The sequence below is a fragment of the Embiotoca jacksoni genome, unplaced genomic scaffold, assembly GCF_022577435.1.
Source record: "Embiotoca jacksoni isolate LCO1_2020_lvr unplaced genomic scaffold, fEmbJac1.0.p SCAF_21, whole genome shotgun sequence".
In the NCBI taxonomy this organism is placed as follows: domain Eukaryota; kingdom Metazoa; phylum Chordata; class Actinopteri; family Embiotocidae; genus Embiotoca; species Embiotoca jacksoni.
Genome location: NW_027185352.1, coordinates 2,245,714 through 2,270,592, shown reverse-complemented (window position 1 = coordinate 2,270,592; position 24,879 = coordinate 2,245,714). Strand labels below are relative to the sequence as shown.

General features: G+C 43.1%; 1 protein-coding gene across 2 annotated transcripts in view; it reads left to right on the top strand.

Moving 5' to 3' along the window:
- braf (B-Raf proto-oncogene, serine/threonine kinase) overlaps nt 1-24,464 on the top strand; it is a 28,275-nt gene extending 3,811 nt beyond the window's left edge. Inside the window, exons 2-20 of one of the 2 annotated variants that reach the window (XM_069156380.1) lie at nt 3,077-3,178; nt 3,285-3,572; nt 5,417-5,520; nt 6,732-6,834; nt 6,935-7,083; nt 7,835-7,954; nt 8,123-8,282; nt 9,443-9,482; nt 10,379-10,498; nt 12,041-12,177; nt 12,256-12,373; nt 13,190-13,274; nt 13,369-13,545; nt 13,628-13,674; nt 13,798-13,916; nt 14,323-14,454; nt 16,329-16,463; nt 17,415-17,568; nt 19,111-24,464. In XM_069156380.1, coding sequence (XP_069012481.1) covers nt 3,077-3,178; nt 3,285-3,572; nt 5,417-5,520; nt 6,732-6,834; nt 6,935-7,083; nt 7,835-7,954; nt 8,123-8,282; nt 9,443-9,482; nt 10,379-10,498; nt 12,041-12,177; nt 12,256-12,373; nt 13,190-13,274; nt 13,369-13,545; nt 13,628-13,674; nt 13,798-13,916; nt 14,323-14,454; nt 16,329-16,463; nt 17,415-17,568; nt 19,111-19,133 — 2,313 coding nt within the window. In that variant the 3' untranslated portion in view covers nt 19,134-24,464. The remainder of the gene's footprint in view (nt 1-3,076; nt 3,179-3,284; nt 3,573-5,416; nt 5,521-6,731; nt 6,835-6,934; nt 7,084-7,834; nt 7,955-8,122; nt 8,283-9,442; nt 9,483-10,378; nt 10,499-12,040; nt 12,178-12,255; nt 12,374-13,189; nt 13,275-13,368; nt 13,546-13,627; nt 13,675-13,797; nt 13,917-14,322; nt 14,455-16,328; nt 16,464-17,414; nt 17,569-19,110) is intronic. The other variant, XM_069156382.1, reaches the window with a different exon arrangement.
- Nucleotides 24,465-24,879: the final 415 nt, after the last annotated feature.

The window sequence follows — 24,879 nt, the reverse complement described above, 5'->3', positions numbered from 1 at the left end:
TCCTTCAAGGTTTATGGAGCAGGAACTACATGTGGAACCTGGCACATACAACTGAAACTCAGACAAAGCTTCAGAGTTCCTAAGACGGTTGTCTGATGGCCGCGGGGCTGAGAGTAGTGTGCGTGTTTGACGGTGCTTTCCGGTTGCAGTCTAGGACGCTTCAACAGCCAAACAAATACCAGCCTTCATAATTTAAGGTAACGTAGGTTATCGGTAAGCAAATCAAATTATGAAAGCCAAAAGGTAATGTCTCCTTGCATTAATGTGGAGCTTCTGCTGCTGAACTCAGTTGTTGGAGCTTCCTTGAACACATTAACCAGAAGACTTTTCATTACGCAGTCTGTTCACAACAGAAATGTGACATAACGAGAGGAAAAATGAAAGGTGACTATGATGGATTAGCTATAGATTGGTTTTAAACAATGGTTGAGCGTTGGCTTAAAAACATAATCTATGCTTTAGAAAATTCTAACCGTTTTATTGTTTTAATACGAGTGGAGCAAAGCTTACCATCCAATTACATCCATTAACTTAATTATTGGTTCATTTAGTGGAACTGATTCTTAATGTTGAGTGTTTATATGCAAGTTTTGGTTTTGATCATTTTCAGAATATAATATGTGAATGGAGCATTAGAAACCTGCTCATTCATAACCCTGGATATGGTCACGACACCATCCAGGACTCTGAGTGTCAGAGTGAAGTCGTGTCCGTCTTGATTTCTGACCATCTCAGAATGTTGGGAAACCTCCTTAAGATGTGTCCATGCAGGTGTCGGGTACGACATCCAAACCTGGGAAGCCAGGACGACATTTGTAGTCAGGGGCTCGTATAAAGAAGTTGTTGTTTTTTCGACAGATGATGAGGAAACTATAGGTTATATGAATATGTGATGCACCAAAATAAGTGAAATTAAAGGGACTTGTTGTAGTTTGTGGATTCTTGTTCAAATCAAAGATAGGGTTAAAAAAAAAAAAAAAATCCAATTATCATCACAAAGTCTCCGAATGTTTTACGCTGTGATGAAATAAGAAAGCATCAACGCCGTCAGGATTCCTAGCAATGAAAATCTTTGTGAAATTACGACGCTGCTGTGATCACCATTATGTAGTTATTTAGTTGTAAACATTTGTTCTGTTTTTTTTAGAAGCTCTGTTTTTTAACCAGCGTTACACGTGGAGTCCTGGAACAACAAAATGACTCACCTGATCTGTAAAAGTCGCTCTCTTACTTCCTGTAACTTTCTAATTTTGTAGGAATGATCGGACTGATGATTGTGATCTGATCAGATGTGAGTTTTGATCTGTTCTTCTGAAGGGAACCTGTTGCAGAGCAGCTTATGTTACCAGATTGATCCATCGCAGTTAAAACTTTGCCCACATATAAGTAACCTTCAACGACTCGGCGGTTCAGGTCAAAGGATTCTTCAAACCTGATTCTAACTAGAATACTGGTGCACCTGTAAACATGCTCATTGATAGATGGAACTTGATCGAATTGCATTTAACTGATAATAGTGATGTTATACATGCATTTAAAAAGTGACTAAAACTTAAGATTTTTAGGGCTGAACCAACAGTTACGACCATTATCACTTAATCTGCAAATCATTTTCTCAAATAATCAATTGTTTAGTTGATGACATGTTAAAAAACAAGCAGAGATCTGGGCCTTTCCTCCCTGTCTTCCCTCTTCCTCTTTAACAGAACTAATAGCTGCCTTTCTGCTTACACTCTTCCCTGTTTTTACTTTTACTCTCCGAGCCAAATTAGTCACGATTAATTTTCTGTTAATAGACTAATTAATTTATTGCCTAATTGTATCAGTGCTAACATTCTTAGTTTTTCTCATTTTTGAGGAATCTGCTGCCTGTTTTGTTTTCTATTCTTTATTATTATTTATCGTCTTTTCCTCATTTTACTGTTTATTATTTTTAGACTGATTAATCCATTGATGTTATTTATAAAGGAAAACTCTTTATGAAAGGAATATTTCTAAGATCTAGTGACGATGTTTGAGGTTGTTATGAAGAACACGTGGATCTGTTTAGTCTTTTGATTTTATCATGTTAAATCTTCTGTCGACTCTAATTCTGACTCATTCTATTATAGATGCTGTTGTCTCTCCTAAAGTGTTTTTCTTTGTATTGTTACTTTCACACTCTTACACGCTGTAGATCTATTTTTTATCTGTGCAGTTCATCATATGGTGTCATGCATGCAAATATAGCAAAATCAACAATGAGATCAATAAGACTGAGAATCCAGAAAAAAATGTGACGATCATATTTTTTATCACGGGTCACGGAGCTCGAGCTTCTTCTCATTTTAATGGTTAAAAGAATCTTTAGTAACTCAAATCAACTATTGGCTGACCGTCGCTTGGTGATGTTGTATTTCCTGAATAGCGCACAACAACAGAGTTGTGTCACTCATCAAGCTGCTCTCCCTTTTTTTTTTTTTATTACATTCGGCATTTTAATTGCAGTTCAGCTAATGTCAATAAAACACTGAACAAAACACTTTCTGCACATTTAAAATTTTAAAAACCTTCCAGCCATTGTAAAAGATACAATCCTTTTCTTTCTTAACAGACTTTTAGTGTGAAACATGAACAGGAAGAGGTTTTTATTGTCAGCAGAATAACATCAGTTTGAATGAAACATTGGAGATGAGATTGGAATTGTGACTGAATAAAACAACATGGACATAGTTACATATGAATGAAGACAAAAACATGAAACCAAACACTGGTCAGAGAAAACTCTCCCTCGCTTGCTCTCCCTCCCTCCCTCGCTCTCCCTCACTCTCGAGGTCGAGGGTGGTCTTCTCCCAACACATCTCTGTGCGTCCTCAGGTCTGATGGTCCCGTATGAGCCAAGTCATGGCGAGATGTTATTGCACTAAGATCACACAGTGAACACTTTAAAAGGCAGAAATATGACCCTGGAATAAGTGGAAATCCTGAGAATGCTTTGAGCATCATCAGAGGACACGAGTCCTTCCACATCTGAACTCTGGCTGTTGTTCATTCACTGAATGATGTTAACGGTCACAACATCTGTGTGTTTCTTCAGATCTGGAACATCAAACAGATGATAAAGCTGACACAAGAACACTTAGAGGCTCTTCTGGACAAGTTTGGAGGAGAACACAATCCTCCCTCCATATATCTAGAGGTAAGAGTGCTATTCCTTCAGGTAATGTAACGTTTCAGGAAGCTAAATGTTGTGACTCCAGTGGAGGTGCTGAATGTGTTGATCTGTCGGCGTGTCGTCCCTCCAGGCCTATGAGGAGTACACCAGTAAACTGGACGCCCTGCAGCAGAGGGAGCAGCAGCTGCTGGAGGCCATGGGCAACGGCGCAGACTTCTCCTGCTCTCCGTCTCACATGCCGGCCCTTCTGGAGGTCAAGACGGGAGGGTGTGGGATCGGAGGGGGGGCTCAGGCCTTTCCCTCCGCACCCAACACTTTGGCTGTCCTGCAGACCCCCACCGACGCCAGCCGAGCCAACCCTCGCTCCCCACAGAAACCCATCGTCAGGGTCTTCCTGCCCAACAAACAGAGAACAGTGGTACGTCCCACATCCTCTCTTTGGATGAATTCTACATTTACAGAACCAGAAACTGTGTAAAACTGGACGCAGTCTCTGGGTCTGAGCGGTGAAGCCAACGAGAAAGTGCTAAAAAAGACCTAGAACAGACATCGACATCCTTTCAAAAAGCATCAACTTCTCTCATGAAGTTGGTAAATTTTTTCTGCAAGTCATTATGGCTTCATCAGCTAAATGAACTCCTTCTGGTCCGTGTCATCGGGTCCATCATCAATCAGATATTAGGCTTCAAAGAGATGTATGTCGGGGGTTTTTCCTGGTTTGATTGACAGGCCTGGGGTGCAGCCCGGTTGCCTGTATAAGTGGCGTCGTGCTCACTGTTCGATCCGCCTCTCACTCCTCCTCAGCTCGTCCAAAGAGAACGTCATTTTAAAGCTTTGAATTATGAAACTGAGAGAAGAAACAAAAACCACATTTATTTTATTCTCCATTAGATAGAATTAAACGATTGATAATTAAACTCTTTATGGTCTTGTAAATATTGCTCTCTGTTGTTGGTGCTGGAGTTTGGTCAGGGAGGAAGAGATACCTGCCTGTTTAAAGATGCACTGAAAATACGTCCACTGTGTGTGTTGTACATCGTCTCAGTGCTGCACTGTGAACTCCTAGTGGAGGTTTTCATTTTGCGTTTCATCACCATGACATTATTAACTTATTTTAATAATGCTGTCAGCATTTGTGAATTGATTCAGAATCGAAGTTAAGAATTTGTTATTATAATTATGTTTTGTCACCCAGCTCTACTACAAGTAAATTGACAATGCTCACAAAAACACATTATTAAAATAACCCCATACATCCTTTTGATTTATCAGTTAACTTCCTCCAAAGTGCAGTAAAAAGAAAAAGGACAAATACATCCACGTTTGTGAGTAATTTCAGGGTTGCAGTGCATCTCTTTAAAGCGCAACGATACTACGTCCCGCCCACCGATAGCTGTAACCTGCCTGCACCACAGGGCTGTCAATCAAACAGACACGCCCCCAAAAACAGGTCTTTTTGAATCTTCTTTTCTAATGAATGAGGGATTATTTTCAGATGGACCTCCAGAAAACTAATAAGAAGGAGTGACTTTAGCTAACAACACCGAGATAACTGATGGACACATTTTATTCACTTTGGATTTGATGAGAGAAGTTGAGGTTCAATGTGAGGAATAATATGTGTTTGTGGTTCATGAGGGACGGAGTTCAGATGCTTGAGTCTTCGAGCTGAGTCGGCCCTGCAGAGGTCCACATCACTTTGATTTTCTACGTACGTTTTATCAATGTTGTGGTTCTCTGCAGGTTGATGATCAGCTGTGAACATTTTTGTACTCTGTACGCTGTGTGTTACTGGATGACTCCACTAGGGGGCGCACCAGAGACACAAGGATACCATTAGAACATCTGGATTTGTCTGATGGAAACAATAAACTGTCACTGCTTTGCTGATTCTGAGATAATAGGGGAACAAAACTCCCCATTGGCTCCGTCCACACTCTGTTTTTCATTATTTTTCGCCGCGCATGGACCTAACGGCCTCGGACATGTTTACATTTAGTTTAAGCAAGTATAACTCCGGCGGAAGAGGCCCAGGGAGACGAGTGGATGTAGGTGACCCCCTTTCACTCTGACAAGCTCCACGGTGGGAAACTGCAGATAAAAGCCGAGCTGCCAGCACAAACCATGTTAACCACCACTAATGGCTACAAGCACGGCCGTCGCTCCACCGTTGAACATCCAAACTCAGTGAGGATGTCTCGGCTCATTTCCTGTCTGTTGTCGGCCATGTTAGTTCAGTGAGTGGTGTTGTGCTGTGTCCAGGTTCCGGCCCGCTGCGGGATGACGGTGAGAGACTCGCTGAAGAAAGCTCTGATGATGCGAGGACTCATCCCAGAGTGCTGTGCGGTCTACAGGGTTCAGGATGGGTGAGTGTGCTGCACAGCAGGACTCCTCAGGATCACAGTCAACCATTACACACATATCTCAGGTGGAAAAGTCACTTTCAAGAGTGACTCTCAAGTAATCACATGACTGATCACAGTACCCTCAGAGAAGGAAAAAGGCTGGACTGGAGGGACCATGTGGCATTCCTGACAGTTCATGTTCTCGGACATGATTATAGGCTGAAATTGAATTATCAACTGCAATAACTGTAATTACATTTTCTTGATCATCAGCCTGTAATGTTTCAGTCGTTGATATATTGTATATTAATTCTTATTGTAGGGATTAGAAAGAAAACAGGCGTTGTCCTCACTGTTTTAGCGCAGACATCGAAGAGCTTCAGAGGCTTTTTCTGATATTAAAGACACTTTTTAAGTCAGAAGATGTTTAACAAATTGTTTTTACCCTACAGGTTGTGAGTGTTCCAAGTCCATAATGTTGGTTTTAGCAATTTAATAAATGCAGGTCCAGAACATACTGCTTTTATTTAGTTATGTTGACATATGAGGAGCCACAGTTCACAGAGGTTGACCATTTAAAAGGTTTTAAATGACATTTTATGCAACGTCAAAAAGGTGTTGCAGAAAAGAGAAACAATGAAACGGTGTATTGTTTTGATAAACTGAGCATATACTTCTAATCTGTCCTAAACAATGGTGTCAGAAGTCAATGTGGTGACACAATAACAACGGGACTATGAAAATGATCACAGCTGTGACTGGCTGGTGTGAAATGGGAGATAAACTGGGAGCAGTAAGAGGAACATCGCCCCCTTCTGTTGGAAACTGAAACAGTACTCTGGTTATTGAATGATGTCCAGCAGGAACAGACACTGTGTTTTACTTTCAGCCACGTTTTGTTGTGAATTCTGAATGTAAACAGAAAATGATGGATTCCATATTGTTGAAAGGCATTTTAATCAGATTTAAATGAATTGGCAGCAAATGTCGAATCAAAGCCGTCAGACCTTTCCTGCCTTTTTACCCACTGTCATGTATTCTCGATGTTGACAGTCGTGCAGTATACTGTGTACTGCAAAAGTGCTGGAAGCATTGTTTTGTTGTATCAAAACCACAAACGTGCCGCAGCAGAATCGTACCAGCAGCGCGTCTGTGTTTGCACATAGTGCTGGTTAAACCAGCAGCCGTGTGAGCTGTAGACACTTCCTGATACTCTCCACTTCCTGCTTCAGAGAGAAGAAGCCGATCGGCTGGGACACGGACATCTCCTGGCTGACGGGAGAGGAGCTGCACGTAGAAGTGTTGGAGAACGTGCCGCTCACCACACACAACTTTGTAAGAACTGTTCGACAAAATCTCATGTCACGACTCGCGTGACTGACGGCGAACACTCCATCACTTATGTGGTTTCTGATTGTGTGTGTTTGATTGACAGGTGAGGAAGACCTTCTTTACTCTGGCCTTCTGTGACTTCTGCAGAAAGCTGCTGTTCCAGGGTTTCCGCTGTCAGACCTGCGGCTACAAGTTCCACCAGCGCTGCAGCACCGAGGTTCCTCTCATGTGTGTCAACTACGACCAGTTAGAGTAAGTCGCACACGGGAAGGACGACAACGCTGAGCAGTCTGGGATTGAACCTGTGTTGTCACCGTTCAACAATCTCTGCTGTGACTTTTGGATTTGGTTTTTATAGCAGTACGTGAAAGTGGCCGTTACCATTACTCATGGTAGTACGACTGCTCTCTGATTATTGAAGACACACATGGTGTATTTATCATGCATATCTGGGAAAAAAGGGTCTTTTCATATTTTTACAGTCACTCCTACATACCTTGGATCTTTCAGCACCTCTATAAGGCAGTAGGGCTGGAAATGTTTGATACTTAGACCAATACCTTGACTTCAGTACTCTCGAAACAACCAATTTAATATAACACAAAAAGAATATTACTTATTTCATGAACGGGACAAAACCTAATTCTTCATCCGCAGTCTGAGGAACGTCTTCATCTGCAGAGCTGCTGTCATCCAAACCCTCCGATACGGAAGTAAATGTGAAACCTTCTGCAGCGCCGTCATGTCACTGGGACGACACGCTGATGTAAAGATCAGGTCTTTGTTGTGTCGTTGTAACAATGAGGTCAAACTTTCACCAACATGCTGGTAGAAGTCTGTTGTCAGACTGGATTACGACACCTTTTTTTTTTCTTTTCTTTTTTTGGCAGTGGTCACGATAATCATGACCTGTTTCTTCTGTTTTAAGATTATGCTTCCAGGTTTAGAAAGGCTGAACGATAAATATTCCTAATAATCCAGCTGTATGCTGTCTCCTCTGTAGCTTGTTGCTGGTGTCCAAGTTCTTCGAGCACCACCCGTTCACCCAGGAGGAGGTCTCCTCAGAGGGCACCACCCCTGTGTCTGAGGTCTGTCCGTCACTGCCCCCCTCCGACTCCACCGGGTGAGTCCTCCACCTCCACGTTCCTCCGTGGAACAATGGGAGTCATTCTCCTCCTCATGTGCAGCATGGAGAGATTCAGTAGTCCGCAGCTGACGTTTGTGTGTTTTTTTCAGAGTAAATGTTCATAAAACTGTGTAGACACACGTCCAGCTAACATCCTGTCTCCAGGTCGATATGCCACACCACTGTGTCCCCGTCCAAGTCCATACCCATCCCGCCCAGTTTCCGGCCCAACGAGGAGGACCACCGCAACCAGTTTGGCCAGCGGGACCGTTCGTCCTCGGCCCCTAACGTCCATATCAACACCATCGAGCCTGTCAACATCGATGTGAGTCTGCTCCTCCTCACTGATGAAGTATGATGAGGCTGAAACCATCTTTACGATGATGTATTCATGGAAACAGGATGCGAGCGTGTGTTTGCCCTGACAATGGTTGTCGGCTCAGACAACAGCTGGGAGCTGGTGTTGCTCAGATCCCCTGGTCTTTACTAAGCCCACGTAGCTTCACATATTTTACCCTTCGAAACTTTTCACGCGTGTCAAGTTGTTATTCCAGAGTGGGAGTCTGGTTAGCCTAACGTGCTCACATTAGCAATGACTCTCACTGGACTTTTAGTTAATGCTATTTCAAGTATTGAAGTGCTGGTCGTCCAGAACAATACAAACAGGGCTTAGCTGTAACAGGATCATCGGTAGGGGGCGCTGTAACAGGATCATCGGTAGGGGGTGCTGTAATCCACATTAAAGCTGCATTTCTGTCAACAAAAGCTGAGCTTTTTGAAAGCAGAGTGAAGATGAGACAGAAAACAGTATCAGCAGCAGTTACAGTTCAGTGCACCTCTTTATAAAGATGTTAGCTGCCTCAGACTTTAGACAACAACACATCTAGCAGTCTGTTTATACGCATTGGTGTTTCTTCTGGCCGTCAGAAATTCTGTTTTTAAATCCACATTTCATCAAGTTTTAAAATTCCTTCCTGCTCATTTTTACCATCATCTTTTAACAAGGTAAATGATTTTAGTCATCTTTCGGATTTTAAGTTTTCTTAAATTGCTCTCACCTGGACGTCGCCCATCGGTCGCTAATGAAGCTAAGAGGAGGTTATATCAGCATGTCTGTATGAGAGGACCATAAACACACATCCTCACAGCTGGAGGACTCCACCAACTGTTTGAGGCTGAGCTGCAGAATAAAGACCAGCTCATTTTGATGGCGTCATATCTGTCGCATCTCATTTGTTTGAACTTTATTGCCATGAAAACGGGACATCCCCAGTCTGTGACTCCACATGAGAAGATCTGCAGGTCATTCTTCTGATCCTCCAGAGCTCTTCATCCTTTGGTTTCTAACTGCTGGTGAGGTGAAGTCCTAAAAATGTTTTCAGCCAGTTTAAATACTCCTCATCTTGTACTCCTGAAAGCAAGTCCACATCTATTTATCTCTGACTGGCTGTTCTTATTTATTTGTTCTTTCTACCTTCATTTCAGGACCTGATTCGAGATCAGGGCTTGCCGAGATCAGATGGAGGTAAGAATCAAAGTTGGACGCTTCAGACTCATTATGTGGCTTTTTTCCCCACCATCCCGCGTCTGCGTGCTCCTGGTCTTTTGTGTGTGTGTGGAGTTCAGACCCAACAACTCGAGTCAGCTCAGTCCTGCAGTCATTCAGTCACTGGGGAGCTTTCAGATCTGTGGGTTTCTGGAAGAAAAGGTCCTCCAGGCCAAACTGCTCCTCTGGACACCAGAAGAATGTAGCTCATGATTTTTTCATCTTCAGCCCACAGGTTTAGAAACACTAAAACCATGTAAGAGTAAATCAAGGGCTCATTGTGGTTTTCATGATGTAAGGAGGATTCATTAGGTAACTTTTCTTGGATTAGAATAATTCAGAAACAGGTATTTTTTTTTAAAAGGTTGTAGAAACAAACAAACTATCTGCCAATGCTGCATAATTTTCACAATGTATTTCATAATATCGAAGACTTGTTTCCGTCTGAATCTGGATCTTCTTTAAAATGCACATAATCTGATCTTTCTGTGACATCCAGATTTTCTTTCCTTGTTGACATTGAAATGTGTTCCATACAGTGCTGTGTCACAGTTTTTAGGCTCGAAAAGTAAATTTAGGACTCTTTCAAAATGATGCAGTCAACACTTTTATCATTATTAATATTATTAGTTAACTACATACAACGTGCAGCATAAAGAAAAGAACAAAACAAAATCCAACTAGTATTTGGTGTGAGCACCTTTTTTAATCCAGTGTCTAAAACCTTTGCACAGTGCTGTATATTAAAGTTAAATTATCAGTGTGAGACCTGCAGACATCCTGACTGACAGAGTTGTAGCCTTAGTTAGTTAGTTAGTTGGAGAGGGGCAGGGTGAGTAGCAGTGATGGTCTGTCTGTCTCTCTTTGCCCTGCAGCCCCCCCGACCCACCCCGCCCGCTGCTTGAGGAAGCACCGAACACGGACCTCAAGCCCCCTCCTATACTCCTACCCCAATGACATAGTGTTTGATTTTGAGCCCGAGCCTGTTTTCCGAGGTAGTTAGGCCTCTGTGTGTTCCTGTGTCCTTTACCACCTCCACCCACACACCACCCTCAGCCCTGTGTCACATCCACTGTGTCCTCCCACTCTCTCTCTCTCTCTCTCTCTCTCTCTCTCGCTCTCTCTCTCTCGCTCTCTCTCTCTCTCTCCTCTCTGCTGTCTCGGCCACACACCCGACAGCTCACAGGTTACACATCTCACCGCTGATCACACACCTCTTGTTCTATGGATGGTGGTTCCACTCATGAGATTACTGTTCTTCAATCATTTGTAAATGATTGGGAAGAATTATTCAAAAACTAAGATCTTTTTTGTGACGGTGAATTCGTCAAAAATACAAGCTGCACTTGTCCTGACTTCAGTCTTAAGCCACATTCAAATATTTACCAAAAGTTTTAGATGTTTGATTCCTTTTAAATGGACAGACTGAATATTTAAACGGCAAAGTTCTGTCAACATTCAACTCCAGTTCAGTTTGTGGCTCCATAGATTCACACGTTTCTGCATGAGCAGTAAATAAAGCAGTCGGTCACAGAGCGTCAGCTATCAGCACATATTCATTAGGATAACATGTTAGTGGCGGTCTTAACCTTAGTTTTTAAAAGACTCCTGTCTGCGTGTTAGGAATCGGGCAACATAACTCGTTGGATACAACCTGTTAACACACTGGTAGAATTAAAAGTGTAAAATAATGTATTATGATGATTGAACTGAATAATCATTTAGCTCTATTTACAGATTAATTTGAACCATGTATTTCTGTTTTTTATTTTGTTTAACTTGGAGTCTGCAGTTTTAAAATCATATTAATAACTTTTATAGTTATTATACTTGACTTAAACGGGCAACTGGGAGGCAGTTTAAATTCATTAAAATTAATCTGCAGACTTCTGCTGTGTGACCTTTGACATTTCAAAATCTCCTACCGAGTCCAACTCAGTCAAATCTGAACACAAACATGAAACTCAAATTGACGTCATTCAGTTTGAGCTCCAGACTGTAGCTTTATCTTACACATCCACTATAAATAAATATATCCATAAATCAATTGTTGATGAAGCAAAAAGAAAAGTTTCAGAGCTTGCAATCAGCAAAACAATATTTATTTCCTTAGTTTTCATACAGAGGTAAAATCTTAACTGTTTTTATTTAAGGACAAGAAGCAATTAGAGATCCAACTTGAAATCAAAGATGTTCTGGATGAGATGTAACTTCCTCATCCACGTTCTGCTTCAGACATCTTAATGTGCAAGAAGTCGCTTCTTATTTATTAAACCATTACGTACCATCCAAGCGAGCACCCCCTCACCTTTCCTCTGCATGTGACCCCACACACACACACACACACACACACACACACACACACACACACACACACACACACACACACACACCCCCTCCCCCCGATGAGAAGCCTCCGTCCTCCCTGTCCTCGCCCAGACCTCCTCTACCTCCTCCTGCTTTCTCTCACCTTCTTGTTGATCTGTGTTTCCCACCTTCCTCATCTGTCTTATTGCGCTGCTCCTCTTCCTCTCCAGGCTCCACCACCGGGCTGTCAGCCACGCCCCCCGCCTCTCTGCCCGGCTCTCTGACCAGCGTCAAGGTCCCACAGAAGTCGCCGTGCCAACAAAGGGAGCGCAAGTCGTCCTCCTCGTCGGAGGATCGCAATAAGATGGTGAGAGCCGGTCCCAGATGAGAGCACGGCTCTCCGTGGATCACTATGTTTGTGCTGACTGAGTGTCCTGTGGAACAGAAAACTCTGGGGAGGAGGGACTCCAGCGACGACTGGGAGATCCCCGAAGGTCAGATCACTCTGGGTCAGAGGATAGGCTCCGGATCCTTTGGAACCGTCTACAAGGGAAAGTGGCACGGTGAGACTCGTGATGCTCTTTGTTTTCAGACCACGTGAAGAGTAAGTTTGCATATCTGGGAATCAACATTATAAACATGAGCCAGTGAATTTAGTGGAGGAAGCTCTTTATTAAAGAAGCCGCTGCTGCACTTCCTTCATTAGCACATATACACACTCTGTTGGTTATTTTGACTCCACCCCACATACACCTGTAGTCACGAGAACACCAAACGTTGATTCATTTAATGTTTGAGCAAAGTTTGTTAAAAACTACAGAGACCATAAATCTGTGAGCTGGTTTTAAAAATGCACATATTCAGTAAGAACCAGTGGGCTCGGCACCGAGAGTTTTTAACTGGGTAGTGAAGTCAGGAAGTTCTTAGAGAACGACCCACACATTTTTGGTTTCGTCCTTTTCATCAAATTTTGGACAATAAAGGTGTTTTGCACATTTCAGCCCTCAAAATGAACTCGTAGCGATTAGTCAGCCTTCTTTGCACATATGTGAAGAGTGAAACCCCTCAGAAGTGAACCGAACTCAGACCACGTCAGGACGAGTCTCAGGAATCAAAAATGACTGGAGTTATATATACCATATATGGTTAGAGGGCGCTGGGTCTCAGGTAGAACGTCACAGGGTCGTCAGTCTGAAGCATAGTAATGGAAATAAGTTGTAAATACTTGATAAACAAATTAGGAGGAGCTTTTATTTTTCCCATTTAGCAGCTCAGTAGATGTTTGCGCTCTGAGGATGCTGGACGCTCTCAGATGTAACATTTTCTTTCAATGGACTTTGACATATTTGTCGACCGACTTGTTGTCCGTGTGCTCCCAGGTGATGTGGCAGTGAAGATGCTCAACGTCACTGCTCCCACGCCACAGCAGCTTCAGGCCTTCAAGAACGAAGTGGGAGTCCTCAGGTAGTTTCTGTCGCCTCCTCTTTAACCTCCCCCCTTCATACTGCCGCACAGTAACAGCTATGATCATGTGTGTGTGTGTGTGTGTTTGCACCAGGAAAACGCGTCATGTGAACATCCTGCTGTTCATGGGCTACACCACCAAACCCCAGCTGGCCATCGTGACCCAGTGGTGCGAAGGCTCCAGCCTGTACCACCACCTGCACATCATCGAGACCAAGTTCGAGATGATCAAGCTGATCGACATCGCCCGGCAGACGGCTCAGGGCATGGAGTGAGTCCCCCGCCAACACAGCAGGAGGTCCACCTCACCTGCCATCATGTCCGTCTAACAACATCTGTCTTTCCGTCCTCAGTTACCTGCACGCCAAGTCCATCATCCACAGAGATCTGAAGAGCAACAGTATCCTTTCAAAACGTGTCAGTTAAACCTGAAGTCCTCGTCTGCTGATGAACGTAGAGGCTCGTACATCAGCAGCTCAGCAGAAGAAGAAGAAGGGGTTTTCTTTGACCTTCTCTCCTCCAGATATTTTCCTCCATGAGGATCTGACGGTGAAGATCGGTGACTTTGGTCTGGCTACGGTGAAGTCCCGCTGGAGCGGCTCGCACCAGTTTGAACAGCTGTCTGGTTCTATCCTGTGGATGGTCAGTGGTCGTCTCCATCTCCACTTCAACACTTTTACATTTCTTTAGCTGTTTTTTTGTCATTCTTTTTGTCTGACATACGTCTTCTAAATTCTGGGACAATTCCTTGTCTTTGTATTTCTGGCATAATGATTGCAGCTGAAATGAAAACAATAATAATCCTATTAATTATAATGATTAAATAATTATACCAAATAATTTAACATTAACTAATTAATTTAAAATAGCAATATAGTAAGTGTATGAATAGTCACATACATTTAGAAACAAACCTACTTTTTATACAAGTCACAGTTGTAAAACTTTTTTTTTTTTTTTTTTAATAAAAAAGTAAAAACAAAGGTGTGTAGACTGTGTGTGAGGTTTTCTGTGCGGTGTGACAGTCATGTGACCTCTGCTCCGTCAGGCTCCAGAGGTGATCCGGTTGCAGGACAAGAATCCGTACAGCTTCCAGTCGGACGTCTACGCCTTTGGAATCGTGCTTTACGAGCTGATGTCGGGCGCCCTGCCCTACTCCAACATCAACAACAGAGACCAGGTGAGAGGATTCAAATATTCATTATAATCATAATCTTTATCTATAAAGCACCTTTCGAACACAAGGTCACGAGGTGCTGTACAAGAAGTTAAAACAAGAAAGTAACAGTATAAAACAATATTAAAATGAGATATATATATAAAAATCAAACACACAAAGGGTAACGCAGAGGTCAAACACAGAATCAATAAAAACTACACAGGAGGTAAGCATCCGTTCTTCAGCAACAGCGGCAAAATAATAAAATCAGCGCATGGCGAGCCCCACTTTGTAATTACATTCATTCCCTGTATGATACACACACACACACACACACACACACACACACACACACACACACACACACACACACACACACACACACACACACACACACACACACACACACACACAGGTTGTTTTCTGTGTGAAGTCCGACACACGATGATGTTTTGATGCACATCAACTCTCCAGAAGAGCAGAACTTTTAACACGTGCTACTCAGCTACGGTCTCGTGTCCCAATTGTGACAATTATTTATTGAGTCAATCGTCGCCTTATAAGAGTCCAGAAAAATACCCTCTATAATTTCCCACAGTGATATCTTCAAGTCACTAAGGATATATAAAGTTACAATGATATAAATGATGTTTCATTCTCAAACATTCATCACAGGAGGGAGTTAAAAGCTGCACTGAAACCCGTCACTCATCGTTAACTAACAACCTCGGTGAATTCAGCACTGATGGCGGTACTTTCTCTACACGTTTGTTTCTGCTGCAGTGAGTTCATGGAGAACAATATAAGGGCGGTCTGATGTGCTGATTACATCTGGGGAACCACACTTCGCTGCAAACTGCCAAACTGTGCTCCCATAGTATAAACGAGAAAGGCAGAAATGACTTGAAGCAGTGACGTCTCCGATATCTCAAACCTAGGATTGAATTTTACATTATTCTATTAAAGGGACTTCAGGCAGAAAAGTAAACATTATATAGAGGTGATTAAATCAGATGATCTGTCTGATAATTCCAGCTGCCAGAAACGCTTTGAGTGATCAGTGTTTGGGTTGATACTGGGATGGCACGATCATGTTCAGCACATAGAACCAAGAGCATGGCTCTAATCACACATGGAAAGGAACATGTTAAAGTTGGAAAATAAAACCATTCATACTAGCTGACTCGGATCAGCTCCACTGGCTCGTTGCTTTTCCCTCAGGAAACAGTTATGAATACAATTAGGTGATATTTTTGGTGTCTCCTCCGTCACGGTCCCACCGAGCTGAGATGATACTAAAAGGTGAAAACACTGATTGGTCAGAGAGAATCATCACAATCACTGAATGCCCGACACGGGACGTCCTGCACCAACCTGCCATCTTCAAGCTACCAGAGCGGCCTCACATTTTTTGAATTCACAGGAAAGCTCTCCTGTTCAACCTCCTCAGAAACAAAGTTTGTCTTTTTGCTGTCACAAACTGACTCCTACTGAGAATCAAGAACAGCTTTCACTCCATAGCCTCCACTGTTGCATCGAAGGTCACGTCACTTTCATGAGGCGTCGCTGTAGTGACGACGCTGCATTGGGAGGAATGTCTGCAGTAGAAAATAGAATCCAGAAGAATGTGTAGTAGAGCTGAGTAAAGAGCCCGAGAAGGTTTTAAGCCTAATTTAAAAGTAGAGACGGTTTCTGCCTCCAAAACCCAACTAGAAGCTGCTTCCACAGGAGAGGGCCTGGCAGCTGAAGGCTCTGCTCATCAATCGCCATACAGTAATCCACTGAGGCTATTATGGCTTTTTAATTATGTAAAGAGAATATTGCCCTGCCCAGTCCCTTATCCTCGCGTAACATTTGAGCTCTGTTTAACACTACGAAACGTTTTGTTCCCGTAGATCATATTCATGGTGGGTCGAGGTTACCTGTCTCCTGACCTCAGCAAGGTGCGCAGCAACTGTCCGAAGGCCATGAAGAGACTGATGGCTGACTGCCTGAAGAAGAAGAGAGAGGAGCGACCTCTCTTCCCTCAGGTGACAAATGATGATGCTGCTGTTTTGTGTGACGGATGCATTTGATTTACTACAAGACACGGAACTGGCTGGTAAAGACAGACCATCCTCAGACCACTTTTGCAGCTACAAACGAATGCACACTGGGATCAGCCTGGACCTGTCACTGTGGAGATGAGCTCACCTGTCGCCTCTCCGTCAAAGTCGCTCGGATCCTCACGTTTGACTGTTTTTTTTCCTGCTTCCAACACAACCAGTTCAAGGAGCGACTGTTCACTTCCCTTCTGACGGGTTTGTCTTTCCACAGATGAGGAGATAATCCGAGTTATTCACTTCACCTGTCAGTGGTTTTAATCAAAGGGTTGATCGCTGTAGTTTGTTATACATTTTGCTTTTAGTGCAAACTCAGCGATTCCTTCGAGTTCACCTGCTTCATCAGTAAAACGAGAGTCCGCTGCTCTCAGCTTCTCTTTTAATCAGAGATAGTGGTTTCATTATTAACTCCTCTTCCTCCTGCTTTGTGGTTCTTTCACACAGTGTTCAGCTTCTGTCCATCAAACTCTTCACTGCAGACGTTTCACCTGAAAAGCCTTCCAGCAGCTCGAAGGGAAACGCGTCCTTTACAGGGAGGCTTTTAATGTGAAACATCCACAGGAAGCGTAAAGTTTCAGTTCGAAGTTGGTAGTGAATGTGAGCTGTTATTGGAGAGGCAATCTTTCCCCCTCTTCCTGTATTTGATCATTTACAGTCAGTGGTGATTGCAGACTGTTTTCATCTGTCTGTGAAGTTTCTTTTTTAGCTGACAGATTTGAATGGGTGTGAATTGAGGGTTTTTCCACCAGATGTCATCAGAGGTTCACGAGCTGAACTGCAGCAGTGACTGGATACTCACAGAGCAGATGTTTAGCTGTGGCTGGTGATCACACTGATGGCGAGTAATGACCCCTGTGGCTGTTCTGTGCTTTCCTTCAGATCTTGGCGTCCATTGAGCTGCTGGCTCGCTCATTACCCAAAATCCACCGCAGCGCCTCGGAGCCTTCGTTAAACCGAGCCGGCTTTCAGACGGAGGACTTCAGCTTGTACGCCTGCGCCTCTCCTAAAACCCCCATCCAGGCCGGTGGCTACGGTGAGCTCCTCTGACACATGACGGCCTCTCTGGGATTCAGTCGTGGGTGAATTTGTTGGTACTATTAACAGCTCATTCAAAAGATGGTTCATTCCTCCTGAATAGAGATAAAACTGAAAGCCATCGTCTCATGTATACTTCAGAGAAAAGCAAAGAGTGTGAAAAACGATAGATTATTGCTTCTTCTACAAAGATGTTTCTAAAACGACCTGGACAGACCTCTGGGTGTCCCAAAGAAAGAAAATGAATGTCTGGATCATATTTCAAACGAACTGTTTTCTTTCATTTGCATCACACGTCTTCAGTCTTTTAATCAGTCATTAAATGTAGAAAGTGTTCACGGCTGTTTGGTGTCATTGTGCACTTCACTGAACATGGAGCCGAGCAAGCGAAGCAGCTCTGAGGAGATTCTAGAGCAGCGTGTTAGAGGTAAATAACATCTCCAAGCAGCTTCATGTTCTTTTTTATACATGAGACAAAACTGGATTCTTTTGGTAAGTCGCATAAGAAAATAATAATAAAAAATAATTCCTTAAGAAAATCTGATGAAAAAAATCGAAAGCAGCATCTGGTTTTTAGTAAATATTGAATTAAATATGATGAAGATCATTTACTTTTGCAGTTTTAAGTGATTTCAGAGAAAACCAATTTATTTAAACAAAATGTTATGCAAGGGTACCAACAAATTGCTCCATGACTTTATTAACCAACTAGTTCACTGAAGAGGATTCACTCTGAAGATGTAAGACAATAAATACGAGGGAGAAAATATGCACAAACTATAAACCATCAACAACAACAAGATAACGACTGATAAACTGGTCAACTGGTGGTCAGTTACTGTCTCAGCTGACAGCAAAGGTGAGGCAGCACATCTGGAAACACATCTGGAGCACACAGCAACAATAACAGAGCAATGCTGTTGCAAAACTTTAGTGCCTGCATCTTATTAGTTGTTGTTATTATTACAGTTTTCTCCAGATCTCATCATTCCAGATGATGGTTAACATGATTCGTTCTGCACTGTTTGAATGTGGGAAGACTTGACTGATTAATATGCGCATGCACACACACACACACACACACACACACACACACACACACACACACACACACACACAGCCCTGCAATAAATAATACAACAGGTAGTGGTGGGATTCTTTATGATTGCCTCATTGTTATTCATAGATTCTTAATGTTTTTGTTTGTCCTTGTGTGAAAAGTCATTTTGAAGTCATTCATTCATTCATTCGATGACGAGCTGCCGTCATAAAACCTGCTCAGCAGTGGGAGGAGGGTGGGGGGGGGGGGGTGCTCAAATCAGTGCAGGAGTTGTTTCACTGACAGTAGATCACCACCGGTCAAATGAAACGGCACAATTGAAGGTTTAATTCTACATTACATAAAGATAGACTGGCAGCATCGGTTGACATTACATTGACTCTGTGACATCATTGTAGCGTCTCATTGAGGTGAACCTGAATGAAAAGACACCACTGCTGTGGCTGCACTAACCTTCTCTTTATCTTCATCCCTTTCCAGGGGAGTTTTCAGCGTTTAAGTAAGTGCGGCAGATCCCACCAGTCCATCCCTCGTCACTTCTCAAAAGTCTCGTGTCCCTGCGGTGGATTCATTCATTACCGAAAAAAAACTGAAAAACTAGTCTCAAAGAAAGAATGTGCTGTTTTCTTCCCGTGTCACCCTGAAGACGGCCGTCTCACCGGAGTCCTTCCAACAAGCAGCTGTCCTGCAGGTGACAGACAAAACTCAATTCGGACAAAATAACAAGCAAAAAAAAAGTCAAAAGGAAAATAAAAAACCACGGCGAAGATATTCGTATCAAAAAGGTTTTGAGGAGAAGATGGAGACCTCCACAGATCAACCTGCTGCTGGAGGGAAAAGATGAAGGAGACGCAGGTGAGAGGAGAAGCCGAGGCTTTGGACACAACTCGTCCCGTCATTTCCTGCGCGCGGGGGAGGAGGGAGGCTGTGACATCAGCCGGCCACTGAACTGCATGTTGGGTGACGGCAGAACGAGGCCTGAGGAGGAGGAGAAAGGAGGAGAAAGGAGGAGGAGGAGGAGGAGGCCTCCCGTCCGTCAGCTGGTGGAAGGCAGACGTCAGCCTGTCCCCGAGGTCTCAGCGTGGGTCAACCTGAAGAACGAACACTTGAAAGACAGATCGATTTTTTTTTTTTTTTTTTTTTTTTTCCATTTGTTTCTCATGTTTCCGATTTAAGCTAGCAGCTGCTGGGAATGCTGAGCTTTCTCGTCCTTCGCATTTTGTTACGAGATAGTCGTCATCTTAAAAGAAAGTTTTCCTCCAGCTCAGGCTGCGCAGGCCTTTTGGTATTTTTTTTTTTGTGGTCTTTTTTGGGGGTCACTGCAGGCCACATCCTGCAAAATACTTTATTTTGCCTTCTTGTTTGCCTCCAACTAATTGGACACCTGTGAGGAGAACAGCTCTTCATCTATCTACCAACAGATCAGTGAAAACATTCCACGCTGATGTGAAAGCAGGAGAAAGAGGCTCGTTTCCCCATTTCAGTCAGAAAAGTCGGCCCTTTTCGGCCAACACCAGGAAAAAAATGCTCATTCGTTTGGAGGCTGCAGGAGAAGGATTTCTTATTCCAGTTGAAGAGCCAACAGATGGTGTTAATTTATGGAGCTTTCACACTCCACCTTTCAATGGATTTCATGTTTATGTGAAAGCAGCAGAAAGTCCGGAGCGCTCCACTGAGCTGCTCGTAGGGAGGACAGAAGCACTGAAGAGGTTTCTGATCCGGTTTAAGGTTTGGAGCTCCGCCTCCACAGCTCCGAGCGTGTACAGAACTTGTGGCTTCTTCGAGCTTCCAGGTCGTCACACAGCATCTTCGCAGCGAAGCTTTTCCTTTTGCTCGTCACGGTTTTTCCCCGTTTTTTGTCGACACCCAAGTGCATGTTGTGTCATTCCTTGCTTTCTGTCTTTTTTTTTGGATCACATGGCTTTAATATTGCACTCAGCTTAAAATGGGGACCTTACTTGTTGCAGCTGCTGAAGGAACTGATGCTCTGTTAGTCTGGAAATGTTCTTTCAATCACACCTTTTCTTTCTCTCCACCCATGCACCTGTACTTTCTCATTCCAGCGTGCGTTGACGGTCGTAGGTGTTGTTACAGGTTCTTTTTATTTTGTTCTTGTCGTCGTTTGCCTTTTTCTGTACAGGCAGGCCTGCAGATATTTTCTTATTTATGTGAAATGTTTTTGTTTTGTTTTTTGGGTTTATTTTCAGAACTGCTTTATTTGAAACTATCAGTGCTTCTTTTTGATGCTTGTTTCAGTCTTTGTGACTCGTGTACTTGCACTTTGTAGAGATGGATCGAAGCAAACGAGCGACTTGCCTTTCCTTTTTATTTTTAAGGATAAGTTGTGACGTTCGGAGATGATTAAAATGTCCACTTCCAGTGAGTGAGTCATCTGCCGCGGACTGACTGAATATTTTGCTCCGTTGTCGTCTGAGGACTGTCTCCGATGAGGCCTCCAGCAGCTGACGTGTCGCCATGCCGACAGTGACGAGCCCCGAGAGGGTGATGGTGTGGAGGTAGAGCACACGGCTGACGTGTCCATCCAAACACTGACGGACTGCTTCTTCACATTCACAGAGGATTGCGCACTCTGTCTTTCTCATCAGGCTCCGCCCACCCACAGCAACTTTCCTTCTTCCACATCAGTCCGTTGTTTGTGCGTCGGGGGCAGAGAGACGGCGGCAGCACGTTTCGCCCGCAGGAAGCCGGTGGAACCTGTCGGCCCTGACTTTTACTACATATCACCTCTAATCTCATCGTTTAGTCACTGAGCAGCTCCTGAAGTGTGTTACGAGAAACGTGTTGAAAATCCCCAGCGGTGGAAAAAAGCAGTAGTAATTTACTTGTTGGGGAAAACAAATCTGTGCTAAAAGGTGCAAAGTCACAACAAAGTCCTGCTTCAGTGAGTGAAGAAGAACCTTCTGCTTTATCTTTGATATTTGCAGATACTTTTTTTTTTATTTTTATTTTTTTTAACTTTTCACCCACCTGATGTTTTTTTTTAATGATCTTATAGATCATCAATCATCCAGTGAGTTTGTGTTTTTAATATTCATCCCACAGCAACGTTTCAGTCACCACTCAGAGACTGAATGATCTGCTGTGGGATTTGAAGTCTCTCTGGACTGGATGCATGAAAAGAGACTGAACTAAAGTGTGTGTGAAGGCTGATATCTGCTGGTGTAAGGAAGGTGCTTAATGTTGGTCTGCTACGTGATGTCACTCAGAGTACAGGTGCACTTTGGAGAAGGCTGCGTGTTGATTGGCTGCTGGCCTTTAAACAGTATTTCTAGGTTTAATCGAGTCCGTCTATGTTGTTCTGTTTTTTAAGTCAACATAAAGATGTAAGAACCAGGACAAGTAATGAGAACAATGTGCTTCTGACTCCCAACCCGACTGTGTACCTAAACAAACCCGACTGACCAACTTAACCAGCAGCTTGTTACAGATGTGGAGCAGTTATCTGCTAAAGAGCCCAAACCAGAGCTAAAAGGAGGGTGAACATCTGTTTAACATGCATGCAAACAAATTCGTGCTAATGTTACTGTATTTTTGCTGAATGTGCAAATAGTGATGTTCTAACACACTAACAGAACCATTTAGTTGTTTAGCTTGTTGTGGAGCTCCTCTACCTTCAAATATACTAAAACGTAATGTAGCTTCAAACCTGTGTCAACATTTGTTGTTGTTGCTTTTTTGAGAGAAAATGTTTTTATCACTACGTCGTTGTATCTTTTAGTTTATTCAGAAAGTCTCATTTGAGTTTGTAAGTAATTTGACATCTGCAGATACGGAGCAACATTAGCATTCATGTGGATTCCCGGGTGACATATTGTTTTGATTATATTCACTCTAAAGAACATTCAGTTATCTAAAACTAGTCACTGGCAGCAGTAATGTCTGACAGTCAGCGTTGGTCTGTGTCGGCCATGTTGCTGCTTCACACACTCTTTCAGAAAGCACACGTTAGCACTCATCAGCAGCCGGACATTTCAGCACCTGATTTCACCAGCAGATTTTTACAGTGCAGAGTCTGCTTCGTACCCCTCCATCATCCGCCCATCACCTCCACGTCGTATTCAGGTCAGAGCCGGACAGATAAACAGAGACTGTGTGGGCCTGTGGATAAATATGACACCTCTTTTGATGTTGTTCTCTACCGAGGACGACCTCTTCATCAACCACATGAACTCGTTCAGCTGAAAGAGACAAAGTCACACCAACTTTAACGGCTGAGAATTTCTTGGTTATAAAACTCTAAAATTTTGAAGATTTTGTGTTGTCAGTACAAATGTGATTCCAACATTACTGGTACCTTCAGAGGTCATGTGGGAAGAAAATGGTTCTGACTGAAGATGGCAATTCTCATTAGAACTTTTAGTTTGATGTTAGCAAGTCAAAGGACTTTAATTCAGATGAAAGTAGTTGTAATCTGAGTTCAAGTATTAAAATGTGAAGTGTACATTCAGACTCCAGTTAAATTCCATCAGTCCGTCGACAGCTTGTCTCAGTTCAGAGGTTTCTGTTGCCGGTCTGATAACAAAGTTTCTTTCTCTCACTTGTTCTCACTTTGTTAATACTTTGCTTCTTAATGTCTGAAGAGCGAGACGTCTTTATTAAAGTTAGAACAAGTGATTGACAGTGAAGAGGATTCGGTGCTCTTTTGACCGCCGACACTTCAGTATAGTGGAGGTGGATGGAAATTAGCTCAGGCTCACAACCCTCGTTGCGCTGGACCGTCCGCAGACTTCACGATGAGCAGTGGCAACTAAATTCTACGGAGAAATAGTTCCTACAAAACGTGTTCATCCAGAGTCAGGCTTCGTTAGTCTGGGACGGTACGTCTGGAAACCGACCCGAGCTCTCTAGATGGAGTGACGCCGCTACAGCTCGTTAACGACTAATTTAAACCTGCATCACATGGTCTTCCTCAGCACGTTGACTTCCCGCAGCTCAACGTGCTTTTGATTGTGGCAACTGCTATTTTCAAGGTAAAGAATGAACTGTGGAGGTCAACGTCTAAACCCTCGCAGACCCAAAGTCAGAGATGCTCAGTTCATGGCAAGTTTAAACAGGCTGATGAAGACCATGTGATACAGCCAGTGGTGAGATGGTAAGGCGACCTCGAGTTAAAGCTGTGAGCGAGTGTTTCCCAGGTCAGCCTCAGAAGATGAAGCACGGCCTTCGTCCTCCACAAGCAGCAGCCATCCTCCCTGTGTTTGCAGATAGACTTTGCAGTTGTCTGCTGTACTGGGATCAGCTGCTTGTTCACGACACAACCTGAGAACGTAAACAATAATGTTTTTCACCGTGCCGTCTTTATTTCCCTTCCAGACTTCCAGATTATTATTTCCAATGAGAATATTATTACATATGTGTATCTGCTACAGCTTCATAGAAACACTGAGCTCCATCACTGAGGCTCCGCCCTCCTCCACCCTCCTCATCTGAGACTTTGTGTTGAGGCCTTTCTCTACTTTCATGTTTCTTCTCAAACATTCCCTCCCTATCCTCCTTGCCTGCACCTTAAACCCAACGATTCCTTTCCACTGAGAACTATCATGTAAAACTTAATGGATTTTTTTTTTTCACCTGTAAATAGTTGTACAAAGGAAATCCTGTCAGTTTGCTAGGAGGCATGGAGACTACAAATGTAACAAACTACAAAATGTTCAAAACAAAGAGACAAAGATTAAAAGACGTTTTGATAGGAAGACTTCTGACACAAACGGTTGTGTAAAAATATTTAAAGCTGTATCATACGGAGAAAGAGCTTAATGTATTTGTTGTGAATATGAAAAACTGATATATTAAAGAAGTGCATGAAAACTGTAGCTTGGTTTATGTGTCGTTTATATGTTGATGATTTGGAGTCATGAACCTTCCCGTTCCACTGACTATTTGTTTTTTTTTACATCTTTTTACAACTTATTTTACAACCACATGGTGGCAGCATCTCCTCCTGTGATGCTCTCTAACAGCCGCTGCTGCAGCACAGTTTATCAGTTCTGTCAAATTACAATCAGGCATCTTAGATGATTTTGTTTAATCGCCAGTCTGACAATCTGAAAGTGATTGTGGATTCATTTGTCAAAGTTGATTCTTATACTCATACAGTATGTAAGTGCCGAACTCCTCCTGCTCACCGCACAATCTAATTTCTCATTTTAGGTTTTGTTAAAGGCTGGAGGTGTTGGCATGCAATCAGAAAAAAACGATCAGGTCAGTCAAGATTTCATCAGGCTCGTG